The following is a 23,227-nucleotide window of genomic DNA, read 5'->3' as shown; positions in this document are numbered from 1 at the left end:
CGCCAAAAGCCCCTTAGATCTTATTTTTGAATGTGAAGTAACCAAGATTTCAAGAAGAATATTCTGTTTGTTTTTGGAAGAAAAAGACAGTCTTGAATATCATTAGACTTGTGAGAAGACAGACACAGAGAAGAAAGAAAGGGATAGAGGGAGGAGAGAAATATGGGGACGTGGGTTAACTTCCTCCTATTTATGAGGATGGCGGTTGCTTATAATCCATGTCACCTTTTAACTTTCACTGCTACTAGTAATCTTACACATGCATTGTGTTCGTGTATAATATATTTTTTTGTCAATATATTCTATTTAAAAAAACATAAAATTTGTTTGATGTAATTGTCCAAATAAACAAAATAATAATGGTGTCAATTAGTTTATTGAATTCGGTTTAGCAAAGGAGTTGCAAATAATTGTATTTTCTCAAGAACATAGATATATCATGCATTATCCACAACCATGGAACATTTGGATTCTCAAATCCAATGCAGTAAATATCGTTCATCCAGAGGAAAATAATCAAATATGATTCCTTGTGTTCATTAACAGAGAGGATAATGGCCTATTCACCGCCGCCTTCCAGGAACAGATGAAATGCCTTTTCTCCTCACAATACATCACCGCCACCGCCACCGCCACCGCCACCTCCTTGTCACCCGATTCCCAAAACTTCGCCAAATCTACCATCTTTCAGTATATCGGCCTTTTCTACAAAGCCCGTCTCCTTAAATTCAGTTCACAATTATGGGTTCCAGTTTTTGTCTCATGTTCGGTCTTCCAAGACGACAGGTTATTATTTTCATATCGACTCTAGACGAGAAACTGTTTTATTTGGCATGTCTATGTCAAATGCAAATCATAATAATTGGTTATGTTGCTGTCTTTTGCCCTTTGATATTATAGCTGACATGGATGCGGCGGAGGAAGAGAGGGCTGACTTTAATAAACTGAGGCAGAAAATTAACTCCCATAGAGTAATAATTGATTCTTGTACACCTGGACTGTATGATCTCCTCGTTTGTCCCAAGGTATGTCTTGCTCTGGCGTGCTAAGTGGTTGTTTTTAATATTCTACCAGCTGTTATGGTTAATTTTGTTCTATGAACTTGCTTGGAACTGTACCGTGACATGGTTCGTCCCACATCCCTTGTGAAAAGTTTGTGGGTTTATAACCTCTTGGACACTATCCACTCAATAGCTAGTTTTGAGGACAGGGTGATAACAGTGCGTTATCGTAGCGTTCTTTCCCAGAGGATGACCTCATTCCAATGGGTAGGGGAGGCCGCTGCCCGCATACATGTGGGGTCCATGAAGTCACCCGGGGAGGGCCGCTACCCACGTGCGTATGGGGTCCGTGAAGTCACCGCTGTCGTGGACTTCGATTCTGGAAAAGGCGTAGATTGTAACGTGTCATGGTTCGTCCCACATTGCTTGTGAAAAATATGTATTAATTGTCCCACATCGGTTGAATAAATAACCTGGGAGTTATTGGATAAATAATCTGGGAGTTATATATATGGGCTTGGACAAGTTCCAATCTTAACAGTATGTTTGTGGGTTTATAACCTCTTGGTTCTCCTCTCAGGAGCTATCTTTTGAGCTACCCAAAGATTGTAATAGAACTAAATACTTATCAAGAAAATGCAGCGAGATTACAATGTTTTTTGTATGAGAATTTACAATTTTGTCTCTCAATCAGATAATGACTAGAGATTATACTAGATTAACACTACGGGGAGGGCATGGGAGTTTACTGAAGTTTTTTTATGGTCTTCATTGGATCTTGTCATCCCTTGGTGTTGCCTCAAGACCCAAATTTTCTTCTCAAGATGCTGGTATGCACATTGAAATTCTTGATAATTATCTCATTGAATATATAGCCATCTGTCTTGTAATCATGTTTTCCTGTCTTACTACACCATGTTCTCCTGTCTTACTTTATCCACCATTATAATTATAAATTTAGTATGCCTTATAGATGCCTCTGAGGTCTAAAATTGGCACTCAATGTATTCTACCTTCTTTTGGTTCAGTGCAAAGGTTGACGATCTATGCAGAGAAGTCTGTCATTTCATGTTGGCCAAAATTGGTACACTGCCTTCTAAATTTTTCGAGGTTACATATTTCTTGAGTTTGATTAAGTATATACATTTATATAATATATTAGGAGTTATGCAATGTGGAGATGTTTTGATACACAATGTCGAAGGGCAGGACAGGTGGCATGACATGGTTTTGTTTGCAGCTTCTCTCCTTTCTCTAAATGTCTTGAAGCCATATTTATTTTGGGAGATGATGATTTTGGTTTTGATTGCAGGTTGTTGCAAACACTAAAAAGTCTGATCCCTGTGGCGATCTTCATGGAAAAATCAATTGTAATTGGCCATCGACAAGGGAAAGTCTAAGACTAGAGGTGTTGGACTTGGGTGAAAAGGTAACAAATTTATCAGACTGACCAGAACTTTACATCTTATGAAGGACTTTCAATTTTATTCAATATCTATGGAACTGCGAGTACTATCTGGACAAGGTTGGACATCTAAAAATCAATATTTATGATGCCTCGTGGATCTTCTATAGTTGCCCTCATGTGATCTACTGATCTTGTATATTTTTATAAACCCTTTTAGGCATCTCGAATAATCCTGGCAACTGACGGTGATATACAAGGCCAAGCTTTAGCTGAAGAGCTTTCTCGCCGCCTTGGAAGAGAGAGTTTACAATACTCGACTCGTTTCATCCCTATTCCATTGAATCTGTATTCAGTAAAAAAAAAAAGAAGCACATTTTACCGGAGGACATCTCCTTTGATGCAAACTGTTCTTATGTTTCCAGGTGCTGGCAAGTAAGTTGGCTGGAGAAGGATGGGTTGAGCTCTTTCAAAGATGATGCAAATGAGTTAGGATGAATATTTTTCCATACGCCTTTAATCTTGATTTGATCATGCCTTCCCAATGCATAGGTTCTCCGGTATGGAAAAATAGGGATGGAATCACTAGCAGAGCTAAACCATATGAATCATAGGATTTTGATTGATGAATTTCGAGAAGGTGTCAATTTTTTTTTGTGTGAATTAAATGAAGCCATTGTTATTCAAACTCAGTTTGGATATAAAAGCTTTAGGTTAGAAGTGCATTTTTTACAAAAACTGGTGTTAAGTGTTCATGGAATTAATTTCAGTATTTGAATATAATGAAAAATAATAATTTTGTACATTTTTTTAAAAGATAAAGAGAGCCAAACCGAGTAGCTTTGAACTTGGACGATGCAAGTTTTTTTTAAAGTAAAATATGAATATTATATTTGGTTTAAATTGTATTTAACAACAAATGTCTTTTTTTAAAATGATATACAAATTACATTCCAAATATAATCTCATGCCACTCGTTTGATTATTTTCTTGTTCGACCAAAATTACAGAATGCTTTAAGTATGTTTTTACCCCAAAATGCATGGCAATTTTCTAGAAAAATAGTTAAAATATGAATATGTTTCATAAACAATAATTATATATCTTTTGGAAATTAGAAATAAAACATAATACACCGTAAATTTATACTTTCACTTGAAATTATTGTAATAAGAAAATTTCCAAAAAGAAATTGAGAATGAAGTATTTAAAAAAAAGTAATACAAATTATGGATTTCTTAAATTGAAATGTTAGAAAATAAAGAGATAATAGAAAGATAAACTAAATAAAATAAAATATATATCAATAAAAAAATAGTTATTTTTTGCGAGAAATTGACTTTAATTAATAATAATCCTTAGCCATTAGTCCGAAGACATTATTCCTGGGCTCGTCCGCAGGAGGAATTACGGAAGCCCTCCTTGTCTGCTGCTTCTTTCTCCCACTGAAAGTTCAAACCATCCTTGTTCTCTATTTTCTCTGCTCTGTAGTAAATAAGGACGAGTTTTGAAAACCACAAGAATATGCTTCTTTCGCCTCGGCGTAAACTATTCTTCACCCTTAACTCAAATATTTTCATGGGACTCCAAACACCTGTACCTGCTCAAGTGCACCGTCAATCGTCCCCAGTCTTCCGGTTCCTCTTCCTCGCAAGCACTCTTTTTTCAAAGCCGTAGGGAACTTCTGTGTTCTGCTTTTTCGCCTAAACCCATTTCTCCTATTTATCACAGAGCCTCTGGTTATAGTTATACGCCTCATGCCGCGCTGCCTATTCCCAGACCGAGTAATGTTTCCTTTTCCTATCTCCCTTTGATTTCCTTTTCTTTTCTTTTTTTACTGTTGTCTTTTCGTGATTATTTATTTTTTCCATCTCGGTTTCTTGATAGTGTTTTTTACATTTATCCTTGGTACTTTCTTCTCATTCTTGAAATTATAGCTCTTGAGGCACATGAAATTATATGATTACGTGATGTTTCTTTCTTTCTTTCTTTGGGATTGGGGTGTTGTCCTGTCTTTTGGTCTCTAATGTGAAAATAGTGGACACTGTAAATATATTTACATCAAGATTTAGCACTGCTGGTTGCATAATTCATATCTAGATGGTTGCTATGCGTTCCCGGAGAAGTACAGAATTTCGTTGATGTTATTTATCTGGTGGGCCTGGATGGTTACACTGTTCTACATATGCCTGAATAGTTCATTCACTGAGTTGATAGCTTATGGATGCATGATTATTGATTGGAATTGGATGTATTGGCCATGATAATGTTTTGGCTGTCTTTCACATGACAGGAATCAATACAACGTTTTTAACTATATTAATTACAAAAACACGTACTAAGTTTAATTGTATTTATCTTGCAATGGTTCTAGTTTCTAGCGTCAATTTGGAGACTCTCGACGTAGCAGATCCGGGACAGCTAACAACGTTGAGGCAGAAGTTGCTTGAGATTGGAATTGATGGCAATGCTTGTATGCCTGGGCAATACAATGGTTTGATTTGTCCACATGTATGTGTTTTTTTTAATGCTTAGAAGTTTGATATTTTCGATTCATTTTGCTGTTACGCAGTGATGGTACTTAACATTTCGATTCAGTTTTTCACGGAAAATGTGGATTACTGTCATAGTTATTTAGGGTGCAAGACATTGTATCGATTGCTGCCTGCTTCAAGTATGAAATGTGCGTTGAAAAGTAAAAAATACTCCATTTCAGATTGTGACTTTGTTGTTTGTGAACCATATTTCTAAAATGATTTGAGAACCTACATCTGACAGTGATAGAGCAAGTGATTATATTTAATCCTGGGTGGCTGCTGGAACTTGACAGTCTCTTTTTATTCTGATTAAAGTGTCCTCTGTCTCTAACAAATAAAAAGAAATGCTGATTGTTCACAATATTTATGTAAAAATAGGAAGGGATTCATGAATGTATTTGATTCTAACATTAGTTAGTTGCACTGTTAGAGCTAACTGCATGTATCATTTTTCAGAGATTTTCTTCCTGCATTGATTAGACTAATAATAAGACTTTGGCTTGAAAATTGCTGTTGCAAGATTCATCAATGTATTTCTTATAAAAATGCGATAAACTAGAAGACGACAAACTTTCTTAAAGTGGGATTTATTGTTTCATGCATCCTTTTTTCTTCAATTTTTTATGCACGACATTGAGTTCCTGTAAATGTCGACTTTGTAGTGCAAAGGTGGCGTTTCAAGTGAGAAGAGCTTGTCCGTTCATATCACAAAAGATGGGTATTTTTTCTTATTGTATCCATGCTCCTTTGTTTTATATGTTTTTTCCTACATGGTTTTTGTTTCAACAGCAGTTTAGTGACTAATACCTGTATGTGATAGAGGTGCAGCAATGTGGACCTGCTTCCGGGCTAAATGTGGTTGGAGAGGCACTACTCGCGTAAGATGTTAAATGAGGCTTGTCAAACATTTTTGTTATTCCATTCTCATCTATTCTTGTTTTTATTGTGGTCTCAGGCCTTTGCAGATGTGAGATCAACTTTTGCAAGGATGAATAGAGTCGTCACAGTAAAGCAACCAATTAGAGCGATCACAGAGGGGAGTTTGCAGTTGGAACCTTTATGCAATGAGGTAGTTGTTGAACCAGCTAATCGTCAATATTTTTGGCCGGTGGTTCTTCTTTTAGCCGAGAATACCTTTTCTTATCGACAACGACCTTGGAAGATCTACTTGTTGGGGAATGAAATATAATTCTGGTACTACCTGTACTGGTTTGGAATATGGATTTGATTGGATTGGTCAGATTTGTTTCGAGTCTGTTTTTCTTAGTTTTATTACTATTTTCTTATTTGGACACACCAACGTGGCTATGGATGAATCAGCCTGATTGTGAGTCAATTGGGGTATACAAGTCATGGTTTAAGAAAACACCTTATTAATTTGGATTTTTTAGCTGTTTTTTAAGGTAGAAGCAATTCTAATGTTTAGAAATAGCAAAAAGGATTTATTTTATTTTACTTTTAAAGAGAAGTTGAAATAGAAATCACGTTTTCTTGTTTCTGGAAAAGTGTTTTCCTGAGCACTTTTTTTTAACAGTTACTCCATCCAAACGAAATTTTTTTGGTAAAAAGGAAAAAAAGAACAGCTGCATGGTCTGACTGTTTCGTTACCCAAACACATTCTATATTGTGTCTTCGTTTTTTACCTTTAAACAAACACCAAACATAAGCTATAAATTGTGTAGATGGTTTGAAAATAGTTAGCATTTTTAACATTTTCACCTTTTGATTTTCCCTTTACTTAAATAATACAAGTTTGAAGCTTTCTGAACCCATTTTTAGTTTCCTCTTGGGAGGATAAGGTGGTAATGATGGCAGTCTATTTGTAGTTGTTTATCCATTTTGGTGCAAGTTGAATTTTTAATACCACATTACTGGCTGGCAAGCAATGTATGAGGACGAACATGTGAGGACTAATCTTTTCTTTTTTAAGGTGAAATAAGTTGTTTGTTCACGTCTTGAATCTAATTGGTTCTCTTGAAGTATCGAACTATGGTCTTGTGTCAACAAAGATATGGAACTCTGTAATTCTAACTCAACTCTATTCCAGTTGGTTGCATATTTTGCCGAGCGCATGATATCCAGAGAAACTTTGCAGAGAAATGCTGTCATGCAGAAAAGAAACGGTGATCAGGTAGTCAAAATTAAAAGTTTCAGCATCTTACAAGTTTTATCTGTTTGTTTTTATAATCATGACACTGTCTTTATATGATAAATGTTACAGTATTGCTACAGAATTCACCTTCCTACCTATAGCCCAAAACGCCAATTTTTTTTACTCTTGCAGCGTGTGAAGACTATCCCAATTAGCTTGTGTGAATGTTGTAGCTTTCGATTTACTTCATTTGACTTTCTGATGATTATATTTGACAGATTGCCATTGCGTTTACTTATCGAAGAAATGGAGAGCTTGTTAGCTGCAAGTATCGGGATATCACCAAAAAGTTTTGGCAGGTATGTTAAATAAAATGATTTATGGGTTGGTTTTAGTTCGCTATCCTCATACCTGAAGGATTAAACTTTCCAAGTATCAATATTGATGTGTTTCCAGTGGTTTCTAAGTTATAATCATGGACGCATTTTTTGGTATGCCATGACATAATCTGTTGCTTTTCAACTGTATTTCTCTGTTTTTGGTGGTACAGGAAGCAAATACGGAAAAGATATTTTATGGATTGGATGATATAAAGGAAGCAAGTGATATCATAATTGTAATCCCTTCTGACTGCTGGATTGTTTAGTTTCATTGTGTCACTCTAATTTACCTATATATGTGTGTGTGAGTCCGTGCGTGTGTATATGTATAAATAAATAATTGATCAACTATCTTTTTATATTTTATTAAGGTTGAGGGTGAAATAGATAAGCTTGCAATGGAAGAAGCTGGCTTCAAAAATTGTGTAAGTGTTCCTGATGGTGCTCCTCCAAAAGTATCGGATAAGGCATTACCTTCCGAAGAAGAGGTACTTATCCAGCTGTACTTTTTAAACCATCTTGTGGCAAAATTTGTTTCCCAAGAGCAATGAAGCAAAATATGACAAAATATTTAAGTTTGTGATGGCTTGTTGTTTGACATCTATGGATGATTTTTCACTCAATTTCTCGAGTCAAAAACATTTTATATACCTTCACCTCTTAGAAAGTTGCAGTGAACTCTAATTCTGTCTTCCATTGACATAATGCCTGATCTTATCCAATAATAAATGTTATATGTCAACTAGAGCTACATCATAACAAGAATTTGGTTAGAAGGATAAGGCAGAGATTCATCATGGGGTGATAAAATCACTTGTTTTTCTGATGAAAGTTGTACTTAATGTGGCTAACTCTCAGTTACACTTTTTTTGAAGCTAGGACACAAAATATCAATATCTGTGGAACTGCAGAGAATATACTGAAAAGGTTCCTCAATTGCATTTCCATCATTTTATACTCGGATTGCAGGTGTTGATGGTCGACTTTGAGAATTTTGTCTTGTTGATTTATAGGGATCTCGAATAATACTTGCTACTGATGCGGACGCACCTGGTCAGGCCTTGGCTGAGGAACTTGCTAGGCGCTTGGGAAGAGAAAAGTTTGTCTTAACTGTGTTGTCTATTAATTACTACTATTATACTCTGCGAAACATAGTTAAGTTCGTGAAACCGGTTGTTTTACTGGTTAATTAGGTGTTGGAGAGTCAAATGGCCGAAGAAGAATGATACTGAAAGTTTTAAAGATGCAAATGAGGTTTGGTATCCAAGTTTGGAGTTCCTGCATTGCATTTCATACCTACCCTTCCTTATCGTGAATATAGTTATTCTTGAAATTTTACCACCTATCACTCTTGATGCATGCTTCTGTTGGGCCTTTTGTTTTTCAGTTGCAATTGTTAAAAGAACATGTTCAGTTGTACGGAAAGGAATCAAAGTTCTCATGCATAATAGTAGCAAATAATGTGATTGGAATAAGCTTTTAGGGCTTGCGTGGTTTTGTTTTGTGAGGAATTATTAATACAAATGCCAAATCATGTTGGAAATTGTTTGATAAACCTATTTCAATATTTTATAATATTGTATTCTGGGTTAGAATATAATATAATAGAATATTTTTGGAAGTGAAGAAAAGTTTAGTTGAAATAACGACGATTATATTAGAAGATGGAAAGAGGGAACTGTGTTCTGGCGAAAAAAATAAAAACAAGTGGACATTGTTCTATAAAAGTAAATTAAACCTTATACTTTGGAATAGAGAGTGCATTATTTAATAAGATAACTCAAAGCCTAAGAGATGTGCGTGTCATGCATTATCGCATGCCTGATCCAAAGAACTATTTGGTGCTTCAAAGTATAAATGTTAGAGAAGGAGATAAAAAAAGTCAAAACATAGTTGTCAAGGGCGCAAGGCGCATTGAGGCGCACAGGGGCCATGGAGTCTGAGGAGCAAGGCGAGGCCGCGCCTTACCGAAGCAAGACACGCATTTTTAAATTTTTAAAAAATCATATTTATGTTAGAATAAATATACTAAAATATGAAATAATTAAATAACAATAGTCATTTAAAACAAAAAATAATTAATAAGTTCGTAGTAATTAGTAACATGATTAAAATTCTTCAATTATCCATATCAAGTTCATCTTCATTTATCGAGCCATCAGAGTCCCCAAGACTTTCGGACTTGTATTCTTCTTGGTCTTCATGATTTTCTTGATCAACATCAATTTCTTCTTCTTCATCCAAAAGATGTGAAATCAGTCCTTTTCTGGTTGTTTTAGATGTAGATGTCCTCACCTCGCTCTTCTGTTCAACACACTTTTCTTTTGATTCCAGCGTTGGAGCATTAGGTTGCTAAGGTTTGGGTTTTTGTTTTAAACAAATAATTAAAAAAATTCACTAAGGAAGCGTGCCTGAGTGAACTTCCAAGGCCTGGGCTCGCCTTAGTGAATCGCTACTCCTGGGATGACCCAAGGTGCATGGTCATCGCCTGGTGGGGCGAGAGTCGCTCGCCTTTGACAACTATGAGTCAGAAGCGAAAAGAACGCACCTTTTTAAAAAGAAACCAAAATTTACTTATAGCATATTTAGTGGGCAAAGCTCTAAACATCACATTTTGGAATATGTCTTAGTTGAAAAAGGAAATCGTGTCAGGGAAAAGCTGCCTTCTTCATAACTAGATTTTTCCAAGGAAAACAAGGAAGAAAAGAAAATGCGGAGAGTAAGTCATTCCTTCTTCATGTCTTATTACCTTCTTAATATGCTACCAATTGTTGCAAATGTTTGCTTTCTGCCTTAGATCTGCTGATTTTGTGTCTATCAACTATGCCTTTAGTTGCTGTAAAAAACTTATATTGGCAAGATTTTCAGGGAGCGTATTTTCTGAACTACTTTTTGGGTTCTATTACTGATACCTTAATTAGCTTTTCTGAATGAAAATTATGTTTGTGTTTGGAGTTTGTGATGGGATTGAGCTTTGTAGTTTTTTAGATTTCTGAACTGTGATAGCATGTTCAGGTTTATGCAGCTCACCTTCTGTTAAAATATACAACTGGAGTTTGGACTCAATCTTCTGTCCAATTAATGAAATTACAAATTGAATCTGAACTCATTGTTCTCTGTGCTTCAGACGCTAATTTCAAACTCACTGAATCATTTCAGTATCTGCTGGATAATTTTTTTGCTGTTCTAATGGAGATTTTGAAAAGTTTCACGTTTTAAAATGTTTACACGAAATTGTTTGTTAATTTTTCCTATATGGTACCTCCTTTGCTATTTTGCACTTTCTGGTGTTTCCTTTGACTGTGATATTCGTTTGTAAATGTAGGTGCTTATGTATATGGGTCCTGATGCCTTGAGAGAAGTCATTGAAAATGCGGAGCTTTATCCAATTAAAGGCTTGTTCAATTTCAAAGATTACTTTGATGAGATTGATGACTATTATCACCAAACACTTGGTTTCGAGCTTGGTGTTTCAACTGGATGGAGGGCTCTGAATGAATTATATAATGTAAGTATGACAATGATTTGGAATGTATACTACATATGTGGAGCAGCTTGGATTTTCATACATTTGGGGTATAAATAACTCATTTTCTTCTTGTGCTTGTTACTCGGTTGAAATGGATGTCTGGATTTATCTCTACATTCTCGTACTTCAAATTTATAACTATCTATCTGAAACAGGTTGTGCCTGGAGAATTGACAATTGTCACCGGGAGTTCCTAATTCAGGCAAGAGCGAGTGGATTGATGCTCTATTATGCAATCTTAATCATAGTGTTGGTTGGAAATTTGCATTATGCTCCATGGAAAATAAGGTAATCTGTTGAGAGTTAACATTTTTTATTATTTGGCTGGTCACAGTAAAATTATAAGGGAGTCAATTATTAGATAAATGCTGAAAAAGGAGATGTGATAGACACCTGTTAGAGCAAAAGTAGTAGATGAAGCTATCTTTTGTATAGTAACAATGTACGGCTTAAATTTGTTTGTATGAAGGTTCCTATAGTGATTAAATAGGTGAACTGTTCTATGTGACCTGTTGGTACTTGACAATGTTATCTGATGTGCTGACAAACTTGATAGATGTGGCGTCTCTCTTGTTTATTTTTCCCATTTTCGAGACTGAGCTTTTTTATATTGATCTATTCTTTACTTTTTTTCGGGGTTTTCCAGGTTCGTGAGCATGCTAGAAAACTTTTGGAGAAACATATCCAGAAGCCTTTCTTTGATGTTAGGTATGTTTGAGATGGCCCGCTGTAAATGAGTGGCACATATTGGTATGGTTGGATTGTTATGAATCAATTGAGTAATTTTCTTTTGATTAGAGTTCTTTGTATCTCAGTTCCAAATTATTATCTCGGAGATTCTCAATTTCCATAAATTACACTGGGAAAACATTGTCCCTCTCCCTCTGTTGCTATCAATTTTCCGACTTTCCTTTTATTTGACGTGCTTAATCAAGCTTTTCACCCATAATTTGTCAGTTTCTTGATCACTTATGTTCGGAATCCTTTGTTGCTACTGAACAGGTATGGAAAATCTGTTGAAAGGATAAGCATCGAGGAGTTGGAGCAAGGGAAGAAATGGCTCAGCGAATCATTTTCTTTAATAAGGTGACTCTGTTACAGGCCCGACAGCCTGGACCAAGATTGTGAATGCTTAGTAGAAGAATCTAGAAACAGGAGAGGGAGGGAGAGAGATGGTCAGCATGGAAAAAGAATACAAGGGGAGGGAAATTAGTTGAGAGGGGTATGCATATTTTTCATGGCATTTTGTGTTTGGTGGCTAGCGTGAGCTAGGGGCAAGTAGGGATAAGTGGTTTTCCTCTTGTCATTACCGTGTTTACAGTGTATTTCCTTTTGAACTGAATATATCATTTACTTATTCTTCAGTTCAGATTTATTTATGTGTGTTTGTGTTCAAGAATTGTGGTTGCAACAGACTCCATCTTGCCCAGGGATACATAAGTTCTTGGCTTAGTACTCGTGCAGATATTTATGGATTGAATAACAATGGCTTATTTATATTCCTTCTTATGGAATGTGGTTGTTGTCTATATTGCATTTCAACTGCATAATGGTTCTTTCTTGGTTAAATAACTGGGACACATGTTAGATCTGTGGATTGACATTGTCATTAAGTTTGATATAGTATTTTGTCATTTTGTATGTTAAATTATTTAATCAAGTCCTGGCTTACACCAAAAATTTTAATGAGATAGGCTCATGTGAGAATATGTCGGTTGTCTTGTGAAATGAAGCTTCATTTTTTCGGGATGCTTATATTCATCATATGTGCTCATGGTGAATTGTTTGGTTCCCCCTTACTTTTGATATAAATAAAATGCAACGAAGGGCTGATTTGTGCTGTATACGAGGGTTCCTTGTATCTTTCAATGAGCTGAAAATATTATGAAACAGGTGTGAGAATGATTGCCTACCAAGCATAAATTGGGTTCTCGAGCTTGCAAGAATAGCAGTTCTACGTCATGGTGTTAATGGGCTTGTAATTGATCCATATAATGAGCTCGATCATCAGCGTCCTCCTAACCAGTAAGCCTTTGTCATTTCTTTTCCACCTCCGCTTTCCAATTACATCCAAATTATAGCCTTCACATTTGCATGCTTTTAATCAAGGTTTTATGGTTCGTCTTCCACTTCAATTGATTTTAGCCTCCAACCTTTTACAACATTGTTTTATATTCTGTGTTAATTTTTACATGACAGGACTGAAACAGAATATGTTAGTCAGATGCTGACGAAAGTCAAACGATTTGCCCAGCATCACTCATGCCATGTTTGGTTTGTAGCACATCCAAGACAGGTTTGCAGTTGTAGCCTTCGTATTTTCTCCACTCCTAGATCATCTTATAAAATAACCATCAAGCCTATTTTTCTTAGTTGCATAACTGGATTGGGGGTCCTCCAAATATGTACGACATCAGTGGGAGTGCACACTTCATAAATAAATGTGATAACTGGGATTGTTATTCACCGTAACAGGGATCCAGATGCCGGTCCTCTTGACACAGTCCAGGTATTTGATTTTTCCCATCATACTATCAATCTAAAGATAACAGGATCCAAAATTTTCTATTGATTGATCTATATATGTACAGGTTTGTGTGCGGAAAGTGCGTAACAAAGTCATAGGAACAATAGGGGAAGCCTTCTTGTGTTATAATAGGTACGAGCATGTGATATTTGTGAATCGGGGATTTGGGTTGGGTTCGGAAGAGAATCTCAGTTTGCTAATGATTTCTATAAAATCTGGATAGGGTTACCGGCGAATACAAGGATGTTGATGCAGCATCCGAAAAAAGATGATCAAGACATTATTTGTAGCGTAGTAGCCAGCCTCCATGTGCGTTAGTGTTATTGGCATGTCAAGAAATTGGCAATTAGTGTTATATTGAATTTATTAGCATTTTTAGCATCCGTCAAATGATGCAAATTTTGTTCTGGTTAAAGGTAAGTACGAGATATTTGGTTGATGTTTTCTTGATTCATCGTTTACTACTTGAGCCCTTTTTCATCAAGGTATCTCTTCCCTGCTTCTGATTTTATCGAAGAAACAAGTTTATCCAAGTTTGTATTTTCTGTAATCGGCCATAACGTTTTATTCATTAATTTGTTTCCCCTCTTTTCCTTTTTTCTTTTTTTATCCAAATGCATAGTTTTATTGCATCTGTAGCATTTATTTGATACAAGGAGATGTACACGATCATCCACGCAAATTTGAGGGACCAGGATTTTTTACAAGCGACAGCAGTGAGATAAGATCGTTAGCCGTGGCATGTTGAATATAACTTTTTTGTATATGTAATAGTGTAGATATATTTATAGTATTTAACAGACGGCTTGCTTTCATTTTTCTTGAAGATTTTGGCTTTCTATCCTTGATCTTGACCGTGGGCATATAAATATGGCCATCATTTGGTGCATGACTTAACCATATATCCGCTACATATATTTCAAAATATCTTATCATAAAATGTCATGAATAATAATAACAATATGACATCTCGTATTTCGACTATTATTTGGATCATAAAGTGGATTATATTATTGATAATCTTACAATAATTAAAAAGAAATTAGGAACTGCACGAGGGACAAACCATAATCTCCTTGATAAAGTTACTCTGTACAATTCCTTTGGATAAAGGCTCGAGTTTCTTCTGAGGTCAGACTAATTTGAAAAATTCGTACACAGAATGTCACTGTTATGTTCATACAATGTCGCACATTTGAATACTAACAAGTACAGGTGATATAATAATTAATTTCGTAATCTGTCATTGGTGGTTACAAGTGAATTCTAATCAACCTCAAATTAGTTATTGAAAATACATAGAATCACCTTGCTGATAGAGCGCACGTCACCCAGCGAAATGCTTACCCATGATCCCAGATTTTCGCCTCTTCTTGCCTTCTGGAGTGCGCTTCACACCACCTGATTCTCCCACCTGATTCTCCTTTTCCTCTTCGCTCATGATTTTGGCACGTCCTTCTATTAAAGGAGTTTTAACTCTCCTTTTGGATGACTGAAGCTTCACTCCACTTCTCTCATTCCTAAGCAACCTAACATGGAAACGATTCACATCTGAGTAACAAGTGGACGAACCTTTTGGGTTGCTTTTCACAAGATCAACATCTCCATTGTTCACCTGAACCATTACAAATGAAAATGAGTATACAACTGGTCCATACCCAGGTCCACAGAACTATTCCCACATTTTGGCCATCAATAGAAGGGTAACTTGAAAAAGGACACGAATGTAAAGCCCAAAACGGTAGGATTACCAATTGCAGAAGGGCAGAAAACGTTCTAGCAACATCATGCTTCTCTTGACCCCTGACTACATCTCCAAAAGACAGTTTTTAATTGATCTTGTTCCACGGAGAGCTTATCTAGAATTCTTTCACCGTATTTGTGAATATCAAATGGTGGCCGTGCATTCTGGCAGAAATGGTTGCTCTGTTAGGCCATCTCCAACCCAACACCATCAACACCATGTTGGTGTAATACTTCATCGTAGTGTGAATTTTTCTTCTCCAACCCAACACCATTTCCTACTCCATTTTGGTGGTGTGCTACAGTACAGTATTTTATAAGCAAAGTATTTCTAATTAAGTCAATATATATATATATATAATTAGCAATTATTATATTTATTTAATTATTTTATCATATGTATATATGTTTAAAATGAATTTATCCTATCAAAATTAGCAATTATTATCTTATATTACTTTATGCAATTATAATTAATTAATTAATTATGGTGTTTTTTATTTTAATTGTTATTGTAATATATTTTAAACCTAATTATTAATAAATTAATTATATTATCATGTAAATTTGTAACCATTTGTTTTAAAAACTTTATTTATTCAATAATTACATTATTGAATGAAATAAACAAACATAATAAATCACTTCATTATTGAAAATGACATTACAATGAATTTCGATATATACATTATTTTAGATATTAATGATATTTTAATTATTGTGTTTAAAAATATTTTGTGAAATAAATTATTTGTTGTGAATAAAATAATAGAGAATATTCTGAGAATATTCTTTTTGAGGTAGAGTTTAGAGTTGATGGGTTGGAGATGAGTTTTAGATTTAGCGTAAGAATTACACTATTTTAAAGTTGGTGTGATGGGTTGGAGATTGCCTTAGTCACTAAATTATGTGAAACCTAAAGCCATTGTAAGCCATGATATACGCACATGCTCTTCCAAGTTCTTTTCGATTCTTTGTTTCCATGTAGAAACCCGGGTAGCCACTTCAGTTTGTCTCTCACTTTCAGAGAGGCTAGCTGGAAGAGCATCCTACAAGTACAGGTTTCGACAAGCATGTATCAGATCACCAAAGTTTCAACAGGTAGCAGCAGTAGATACTGCAGCGCTTTCTTGTTGAAATCGTTCACACAAACTTATCTCAGCATGGGAATAAAAAAATATCTTCCACAGAGATAGTTTTGTGGTCTGGAAGGTCAGGTAATTGTCGAAGTAATACAAGTAATTGGAAATCTGCAAAGAAAGCATTAGATATCTTCAGAAAACTAAGAATGACATACTCGAATATCAATGATCCGATAAGAAATCAACTTTTGGTCATGTCTTTCTGTCATTTGAAGGAGCGATATCTTGAAAATGTGCAGAACAATATATACTTGCTTTATCTAGCGCCGAAGAAGAGTTTGTGCCATGTTTTGAAGCCACCATACATGCATCGCTATTATGAATGCAGGATTTTATTTCAGGACCTGAAGTTGTCAACCCCATGACCAGGACACTGAAAATTTATTGTTCTAATTCTGTAACGATATTCTTCTCTAGGAACGTAAACATTCAAAAGGTGCTAAACATATGAAACTAAAATAATTTTCCATTACGGATTAGGTTGAGAAACAAAGAATTTTAGTTGAGCATATCAATACTGCTCCCTTGATAATTGACTCTTTAACTGAAGATTTACCACCGAAATTGTTCTAAAGGTGGGTCTTGGTTAATTGAAAACTTGTGTGATTCGCACCTCAAACTCTCTAATGTATTCAAAAATTAAAGATTAAATTGCATATTATATTTTGATCTTGTAAACAAAACTTTTATTAAACTAACAGAAAAGTCTTAACAAGACATTATTGAGACCATAATCAAATTACGATACTTTGATGAAATTTAGATGGCAAAAAAATGTAAACGTTGTAATATATGGAAAGAGGTATACATAAAGAATACAGTACATAACCACAATAAATTTCAAATTTATGACGATGAAAGAATACTTCTGACATATTTATGTGGAAGTGTCAATGGAGTTTATTAATTTAAATAGAAGGTTGCTTGATGGAAGTAACGTGGTAATGCAGCACTCATATATAGCTGGTCCTCTCTCAGTCTTTCCCAACAAAACAAAAGAAAACCCATCTAGATTATGAAATACAGAAAGGTTAGGAGACAGAAATTAGCTTTAAGAATTGCTTTCTCATCTAATAACTCAGTTATGTTACCTCTTTATTTCATGAGATGTGCATGAAAATATCCAACTTCAAAATTCGTTAATAATAATAATAAACTAAACGAAAAGGTTTTTTGTAACGCGCATTCATTGGAAAAAGCAAAAGAACCTGTCTTACCAAGTGAGTCCGACAAAGGTCTTCAAGGCTTGTATTATCATCAGCACCATCACGTTCATTTTCCAGGCCAAAGTGGTGACCACCATAATCATGCTGCACATGCTCAGACATTAAAGTAAGTTTGAACATTTCCACGACATTTACATGCATCGAGGGGGTCTAAATGTACGGCCAAACCTTTTCCTGCTGTGGTGGGATAACTTTATGATTGAAGACATCATCTGGCATGCCCATATCTGTTGGCTCTGGATCTGCATCCCCACTATCATATCCAATGTTTTCATAGAGATCTTCAGGATCATAGGAGGAACTGTCTTTTTTCTTGTCCCCCCTAACAAGTGATTGACGCAACTGCATATAGCAATTTACTATCAAGGAAAAAACTTAACATGCGAGCATAACAAATACAAAACACCAACCTTTTCATACAGTGATGAAGGTTGTGAATTCACCATGCGTTTCTGAGGAATGAAATTTTGCCTCCCATATTTTAGCTAGCTCTGGATCAATAGGGCCGTGAAGTTTTGCAAGAGGGAATTCTGTAGTCACAGAAAGATGTTTCCTGGAACAAACCCCTAGCTTTCTACTCGTTTGCACTGCATTAGAGTGCAAATGAGATCAAAATTCCCCGATAGGCAAAACATTTTTTGTAAATCAAAATCACTGAAAAAGAAGTTTATAAAACCTTTTCTATAGGGTTTAACTATCAAATTCCCCGATTCATGAGGATCCAAATGTTTCCATGGATCAACTTCATTGTCTGAGTCAGACAAATCCCCAGGTTCAGAATAGTCGTCTCTAATTCCATCGTTGTCAGGAGAATGATAGGCAGTCGAGCCCTTTTGATCTTCATTAGATCGAAACCCATAGTCATTACAAGGTGACTGGGTAAAATAAGCTTCGGGTTTCTTCCCCACTGACAGCTTTTGGCCAGTTCCTACAGATCTTCTTGATGGCGACTGAAAGCTCTTGCGACCTTTAGAAGTTAGAAAGCTGCCTCTGTAAATATTACTGAGCCCTTTTCCACTCTTAGATTCGAGAAAATTATCAACAGTAACAGCGTCGTAGTAAACCAAAAGAATGAAATCCCGGTAAAGATCGTTTGTTGCTAACTGCAAAAATAAACACCACTTTTAAGAAAGGGATATGTACAGTAGAGATTCCAAGACACGACTAATATTACTGTACCAGATATGCTTCTAGCTCCCCATCATCACCTACACCATCTAAGCAGTCACCATCCAGCACTACTAAATTTGCAGGTGGCCTCACAAAAAAACTAGGTGACACGTCTCTAGAGACTGAACAATCTAACAAATTCTTAGCTTCAACTGAAAAAAAAAATCCGGTAATCAAAATTTTAAAATTGCCCATAAATAAAGCGGCCTCAAAATTCAGTGAAACTACCAACCGAGGATATCATCTAAGCCCCAAAACAAATCATCTTCTTCATCTTTTGCAGGATGGGAAGCAGTTTTTTCCTTTTGAGTGGATGTGCTCGCAGATTGATCTTCTTGACTATAAGAAAATGTACATCAGCAGACATCATACAATGTTTATTTTTTTCCTTTTGAAAAAAGGCAGCATACTAGAATTGGTGCACAACCACTATTAATACGTCTGATTGAATATTCTACAGAACAGTTTGAGTTAGGTGTAAAAGAAAGCAGTAGCCGCGGGCATCACAAGTTTTGAACTCGTGATCTTGTAAGCATTTCCATGTTCAAAACAAAAATAAAAAAATCCATCCTTTATGCTGTCATGCATCGATATTACATGTCCAGTTGGAGAAGACAAAATGAACAAATGATTCCAGCAGTTGAAAATCTATAATTCGAAGTAATATATGAGTGCCTGTGTATATGGACTGGCTATCAGTATATTACCCGAAAATCAAAACTACTACAATCAGCCAAAATCATATAAGATCACAACTTTACCCTCACATACTACTGAAAATTAGACCGCAAGAATATATTGTGACTCCAAGAACAAGTGCAATGGCTTAGATATAGAATTGTTTTATTTTTCTCAAGTAAATGAACAAAACGTGTCCTACTTCCGTTAGTCCTCCAGAAATAGATGAGATATTAGATGAACAAGTTCTTTGTGCTTGGCCATTTACATCGGCTTGGCACAGATAATAACACTTGAGCAAAACAAATTCTTACTATCGCAGGTGTTGAATCCACAAAGCCAGGCCCGGAAATTTTGGGGCATCAAAATATTTAAAAAAAGTTAACTAATATCGGTCCATGAATAAGGAACCCCATAGTCAATTTATATTTTTTGATAAAAGATTAACGTATTTGGCCCAATTAGGAGACCTAAAGAAACTAGTCACCCTTTCCTTCTATCTTCCCCAAATTCCAACAGCCGAAAAACCAGTCGGACGAGAAAATGAGACTTGCTAGATGTAAATCTTATTCTCTACTATTGTAAATCAATTTTTTCTTTAAAAGTCCAATCATTCCAAATAAATTACTGTAGCCGTAAATTTAATTTTTTAAAAAAATTAGGTTTATGAATTAGAATTAGTCTTGCTCCAGAATTCAATTTCTGTGTTTAGAATTTTATCAAAACAGCATTCACCGATTTGTTCAGTTAATAGGTATGGTTATTTGATTGTTCATGTGATTTGTTGAAGTATGTTGAGTTAAATAAATGAAAATTTTGTGCTTCTCCCTTTTATGTCAATTATATAACTAAAAAGTAGATTATGCAAATCTACTCAATATTTTCACATCCAAAACTGGGAGGCAAACAATATTCAAATGACTATATTGGTTCAGAACATGAATTTTATATTTAGTTTGGAATATCGTTTTGGTTTTATTAGTATTTTAATATAGCAGACATATTTTGCATATCATTTATTTCTAGAATTCAAGTTATAAATACTATTATATTTACGGTCGATGACTTTCGATACTCGTCTGAGAACTCAAAATCTCAGGTACGGCGCCGCACAAAGCTATCAACATATAGATGCTGAATGATAAATTTCTCAGTGGTTCACAGGCTTGCAAACCGTCGGTCCCGGTACAAAAATATGTGATATTTATCCATTACAAGTTTAGAAACACAAGCCAGATTTTCTTAGTAATATAAACCTCCGCCTTTCACATTTCAAAAACAAAAGCCAACAAAGGCAAACTCCAATAAGCTGTAAGAGTAAAACATGAACTTAAGAAACCTAAAAATTTAGAGTTAAACCTTGTTTGGGAAATAAACTCCAACGCATGCACAACCAGGAAATACAAATACTCCACCTTCCTACCATAAACCTGTGCCGATCCCTGAAGCACCAAAGCAGCTACAAATTCCACGCAACAACAGCAAAATAAGCTCCGAAATAGCTTCGCATTAAAAAAAAACGAAAAAAAAGGTTAAATTCTAAGTGAAATGAAGTACACATACTTACCTTCAGCAAAATTAACAGTAATTAGGGAATCATCTTTGCCCGAAGTCTCACCAGAGCAGATTTTCAGTAAATATTCTTCCAAATTATTTGCTAAATCCACGCTCCAATTAGATTCTAAATCTCGAAGAGGCTGTACTGTTTGGAGAAACTTCGCAGATGAAGATTCAGGATTGTCAAATTCATTATTCATTTTTGGTACCAAGATTAATTACTTCCATCAATCCAGATTTCTTCACATAGGTGGAAGATGGTCTGTGCGAGTGTTTGTGCGAGGGAGTCGGAGGGAGAGCGACTGGGATGAAAATTTTCGTGGCTTTTCCCGCCCAGATGGAAAGCTCGAGTGCAAGAAGTACTGGGCCTCATGGAGTAGCCCATTAATTGTTTTATATTTTTTTTGGTTCAGTATATCTCCAGCAAGGTTTTCGCTATGGGCCAGGCCCAGTAATATATTTTGCTTCTGTACATGTAGGGTGAACCAAATCCTGGTTGAATTTGATTTTTTGACTTCTTAGATTCATTAATATTAGATATATCAGAGAAAAGAAGTATGACTCCACGAACAGGCTTGCTTCTCCTCATTTCCGAGTTCCGTCTATTGTCGATTCTGCTTAGGAGGCTAAGAATCATTTAGTTGTATCGAGTTTGAGATTTGAATTTTGACAAAAACTTGTGTGAGACGGTCTCACGGGTCGTATTTTGTGAGACAGATCTTTTATTTTGGTCATATATGAAAAAATATTACTTTTTATCCTAAGAGTATTACTTTTTATTGTGAATATCGCTAGAATTGACCCGTCTCACAGATAAAGATTCGTGAAACCATCGTCTCAACTCAAAATATTAGTTCCGTATTTAAATTATTGAATGTGAATCAAGTTTATATATATTTTTAAAAAAAATTAAATATTTTCAATGGACAAAATATACTATTTTTATTATTTTAAAAAATTCATTGGTACATTCTATCATATTAAAAAAATTATATCAAGGTTTATCCTTGTACAAAATTCACCTCTAATTGTGAGTCATGTTCACGTTGATTCTTATCTTAAGACGCTGTTGGTTTTTTAAAAATTTGTTCGGAATAAAATAGTGTCAATTTTGGCACTCTACCTTCTTCTAATAGTTTTTAATTTCTAAAAAAACAGGGAAATTTTTTTTAAAAATAATTCGTAAGTTAAGAGTTTTCCAAAATATATTTAAAATGTACGTCGAATATAATAAATTTTTTATTACAATCTCTTTGTAAGTAAATATGAAAGATATATATATTTTTAAAAATGTTTAATAATTAATTATTTAGGAAAAAATTTAGCCCCAAAAACAAGATAGTAACTCTTTACCTGACAATACACCGTGTGTTTTTAATATTATACAATGCTTGAGAGATTTCTATCTAACATACATACAATATCTACATAAATGAGATTCGAACTCAACATTTCGTGGGTCTCTGAGTCTCATCATTATCACTAGGTCAAGATTTTCTGTGTTTTGCTGTGTGCGCTTTATCATCTATAGATGAAGCTAATTACTAACTTATATACTCACAATGATATTTTCGGGTTTCTCCCCCAACAAATTTAGGTAACTATCAAACGAATGTCGAAAGTCCGCTATTCTAGATGGCACAAGTGTACGTTGTATGCGGGGAGATACATTGTTACCAAAACCATATGTTTTCGAAGACGAGGTCAAATTTCATATACAAATCATTGCACATTTGGAAAATCGTGCCAAATATTTCTTCTGAGTGCGCAAATTTCAAATTTTAACAATTTTAAAATGGTTGACTTACCTAACTTTTCCACTACCTTTCCAACAACAAATAGATTCGTTGGATATCAGACTTGATACAAGTTCAGTGGTTTTAACTTTTGAATGTTACTAGTTTGTCGACGCAGCAAATGTTGTGTATCTGTACTGTCCGTTTGCTTCTTCTTCTTTTTTTTTTCAAATATTTACATATATGATAAACAATTATTGATAACCATTATATATGAGTAGATCTCTTGTGAGACGGTCTCACGAATCTTTATCTATGAGACGGGTCAACCCTACCGATATTCACAATAAAAAATAATACTATTAGCATCAAAAATAATATTTTTTCATGGATGACACAAATAAAAGACATGTCTCACAAAATACGACCCGTGAGACCGTCTCACACAAATTTTTGCCAAAATATATATAACATGCATAAAATATTTACAGATTCATTCTTAAA

At 35.0% G+C, this 23,227-nt stretch overlaps 3 protein-coding genes across 7 annotated transcripts; 2 read left to right on the top strand and 1 right to left on the bottom strand.

Annotated features, from left to right (window-relative positions):
* Positions 1–427: 427 nt before the first annotated feature.
* Positions 428–3,125, top strand: LOC142523452 (uncharacterized). 5 transcript variants are annotated; one of them, XM_075627263.1, is made up of 7 exons: positions 428–786; positions 901–1,025; positions 1,719–1,831; positions 2,030–2,085; positions 2,164–2,228; positions 2,314–2,430; positions 2,627–3,125. In XM_075627263.1, the coding sequence occupies exons 2-7, from the start codon at positions 906–908 to the stop codon at positions 2,843–2,845; spliced, it is 690 nt and encodes a 229-aa protein (XP_075483378.1). In that variant the 5' UTR covers positions 428–786; positions 901–905; the 3' UTR covers positions 2,846–3,125. The 5 variants fall into 5 exon arrangements, 4 of the variants coding, with proteins under 4 accessions (XP_075483378.1, XP_075483375.1, XP_075483376.1 ...); XM_075627260.1 differs by lacking the exon at positions 428–786 and having other exon boundaries at positions 796–1,025; XM_075627261.1 differs by lacking the exons at positions 428–786; positions 2,164–2,228 and having other exon boundaries at positions 796–1,025; positions 2,030–2,111.
* Positions 3,126–3,781: 656 nt separating this feature from the next.
* Positions 3,782–14,089, top strand: LOC142522201 (twinkle homolog protein, chloroplastic/mitochondrial-like). The gene is given in 24 exon segments (XM_075625376.1): positions 3,782–3,990; positions 3,992–4,190; positions 4,781–4,917; positions 5,606–5,661; positions 5,764–5,821; positions 5,899–6,012; positions 6,991–7,074; positions 7,314–7,394; positions 7,586–7,651; positions 7,787–7,903; positions 8,295–8,342; positions 8,429–8,514; positions 8,609–8,669; positions 10,741–10,923; positions 11,100–11,129; positions 11,131–11,232; positions 11,591–11,652; positions 11,947–12,030; positions 12,838–12,969; positions 13,144–13,240; positions 13,318–13,395; positions 13,397–13,453; positions 13,536–13,603; positions 13,695–14,089. Coding segments are annotated over 24 exon segments (2,109 nt in total). The 5' UTR covers positions 3,782–3,930; the 3' UTR covers positions 13,744–14,089.
* Positions 14,090–14,437: 348 nt separating this feature from the next.
* LOC142523370 (condensin-2 complex subunit H2-like) lies at positions 14,438–21,309 on the bottom strand. Its single transcript, XM_075627146.1, is given in 13 exon segments — positions 14,438–15,086; positions 15,223–15,298; positions 15,300–15,379; positions 16,162–16,263; positions 17,574–17,666; positions 17,751–17,924; positions 17,993–18,022; positions 18,024–18,169; positions 18,259–18,685; positions 18,762–18,904; positions 18,985–19,091; positions 20,790–20,889; positions 20,998–21,309. Coding segments are annotated over 13 exon segments (1,956 nt in total). The 5' UTR covers positions 21,188–21,309; the 3' UTR covers positions 14,438–14,798.
* Positions 21,310–23,227: the final 1,918 nt, after the last annotated feature.

The sequence above is a fragment of the Primulina tabacum genome, chromosome 13, assembly GCF_025594145.1.
Source record: "Primulina tabacum isolate GXHZ01 chromosome 13, ASM2559414v2, whole genome shotgun sequence".
NCBI lineage: Eukaryota > Viridiplantae > Streptophyta > Magnoliopsida > Lamiales > Gesneriaceae > Primulina > Primulina tabacum.
The sequence above is the reverse complement of the archived record's forward strand: the minus strand, read 5'-3'. Positions and strand labels throughout refer to the sequence as shown.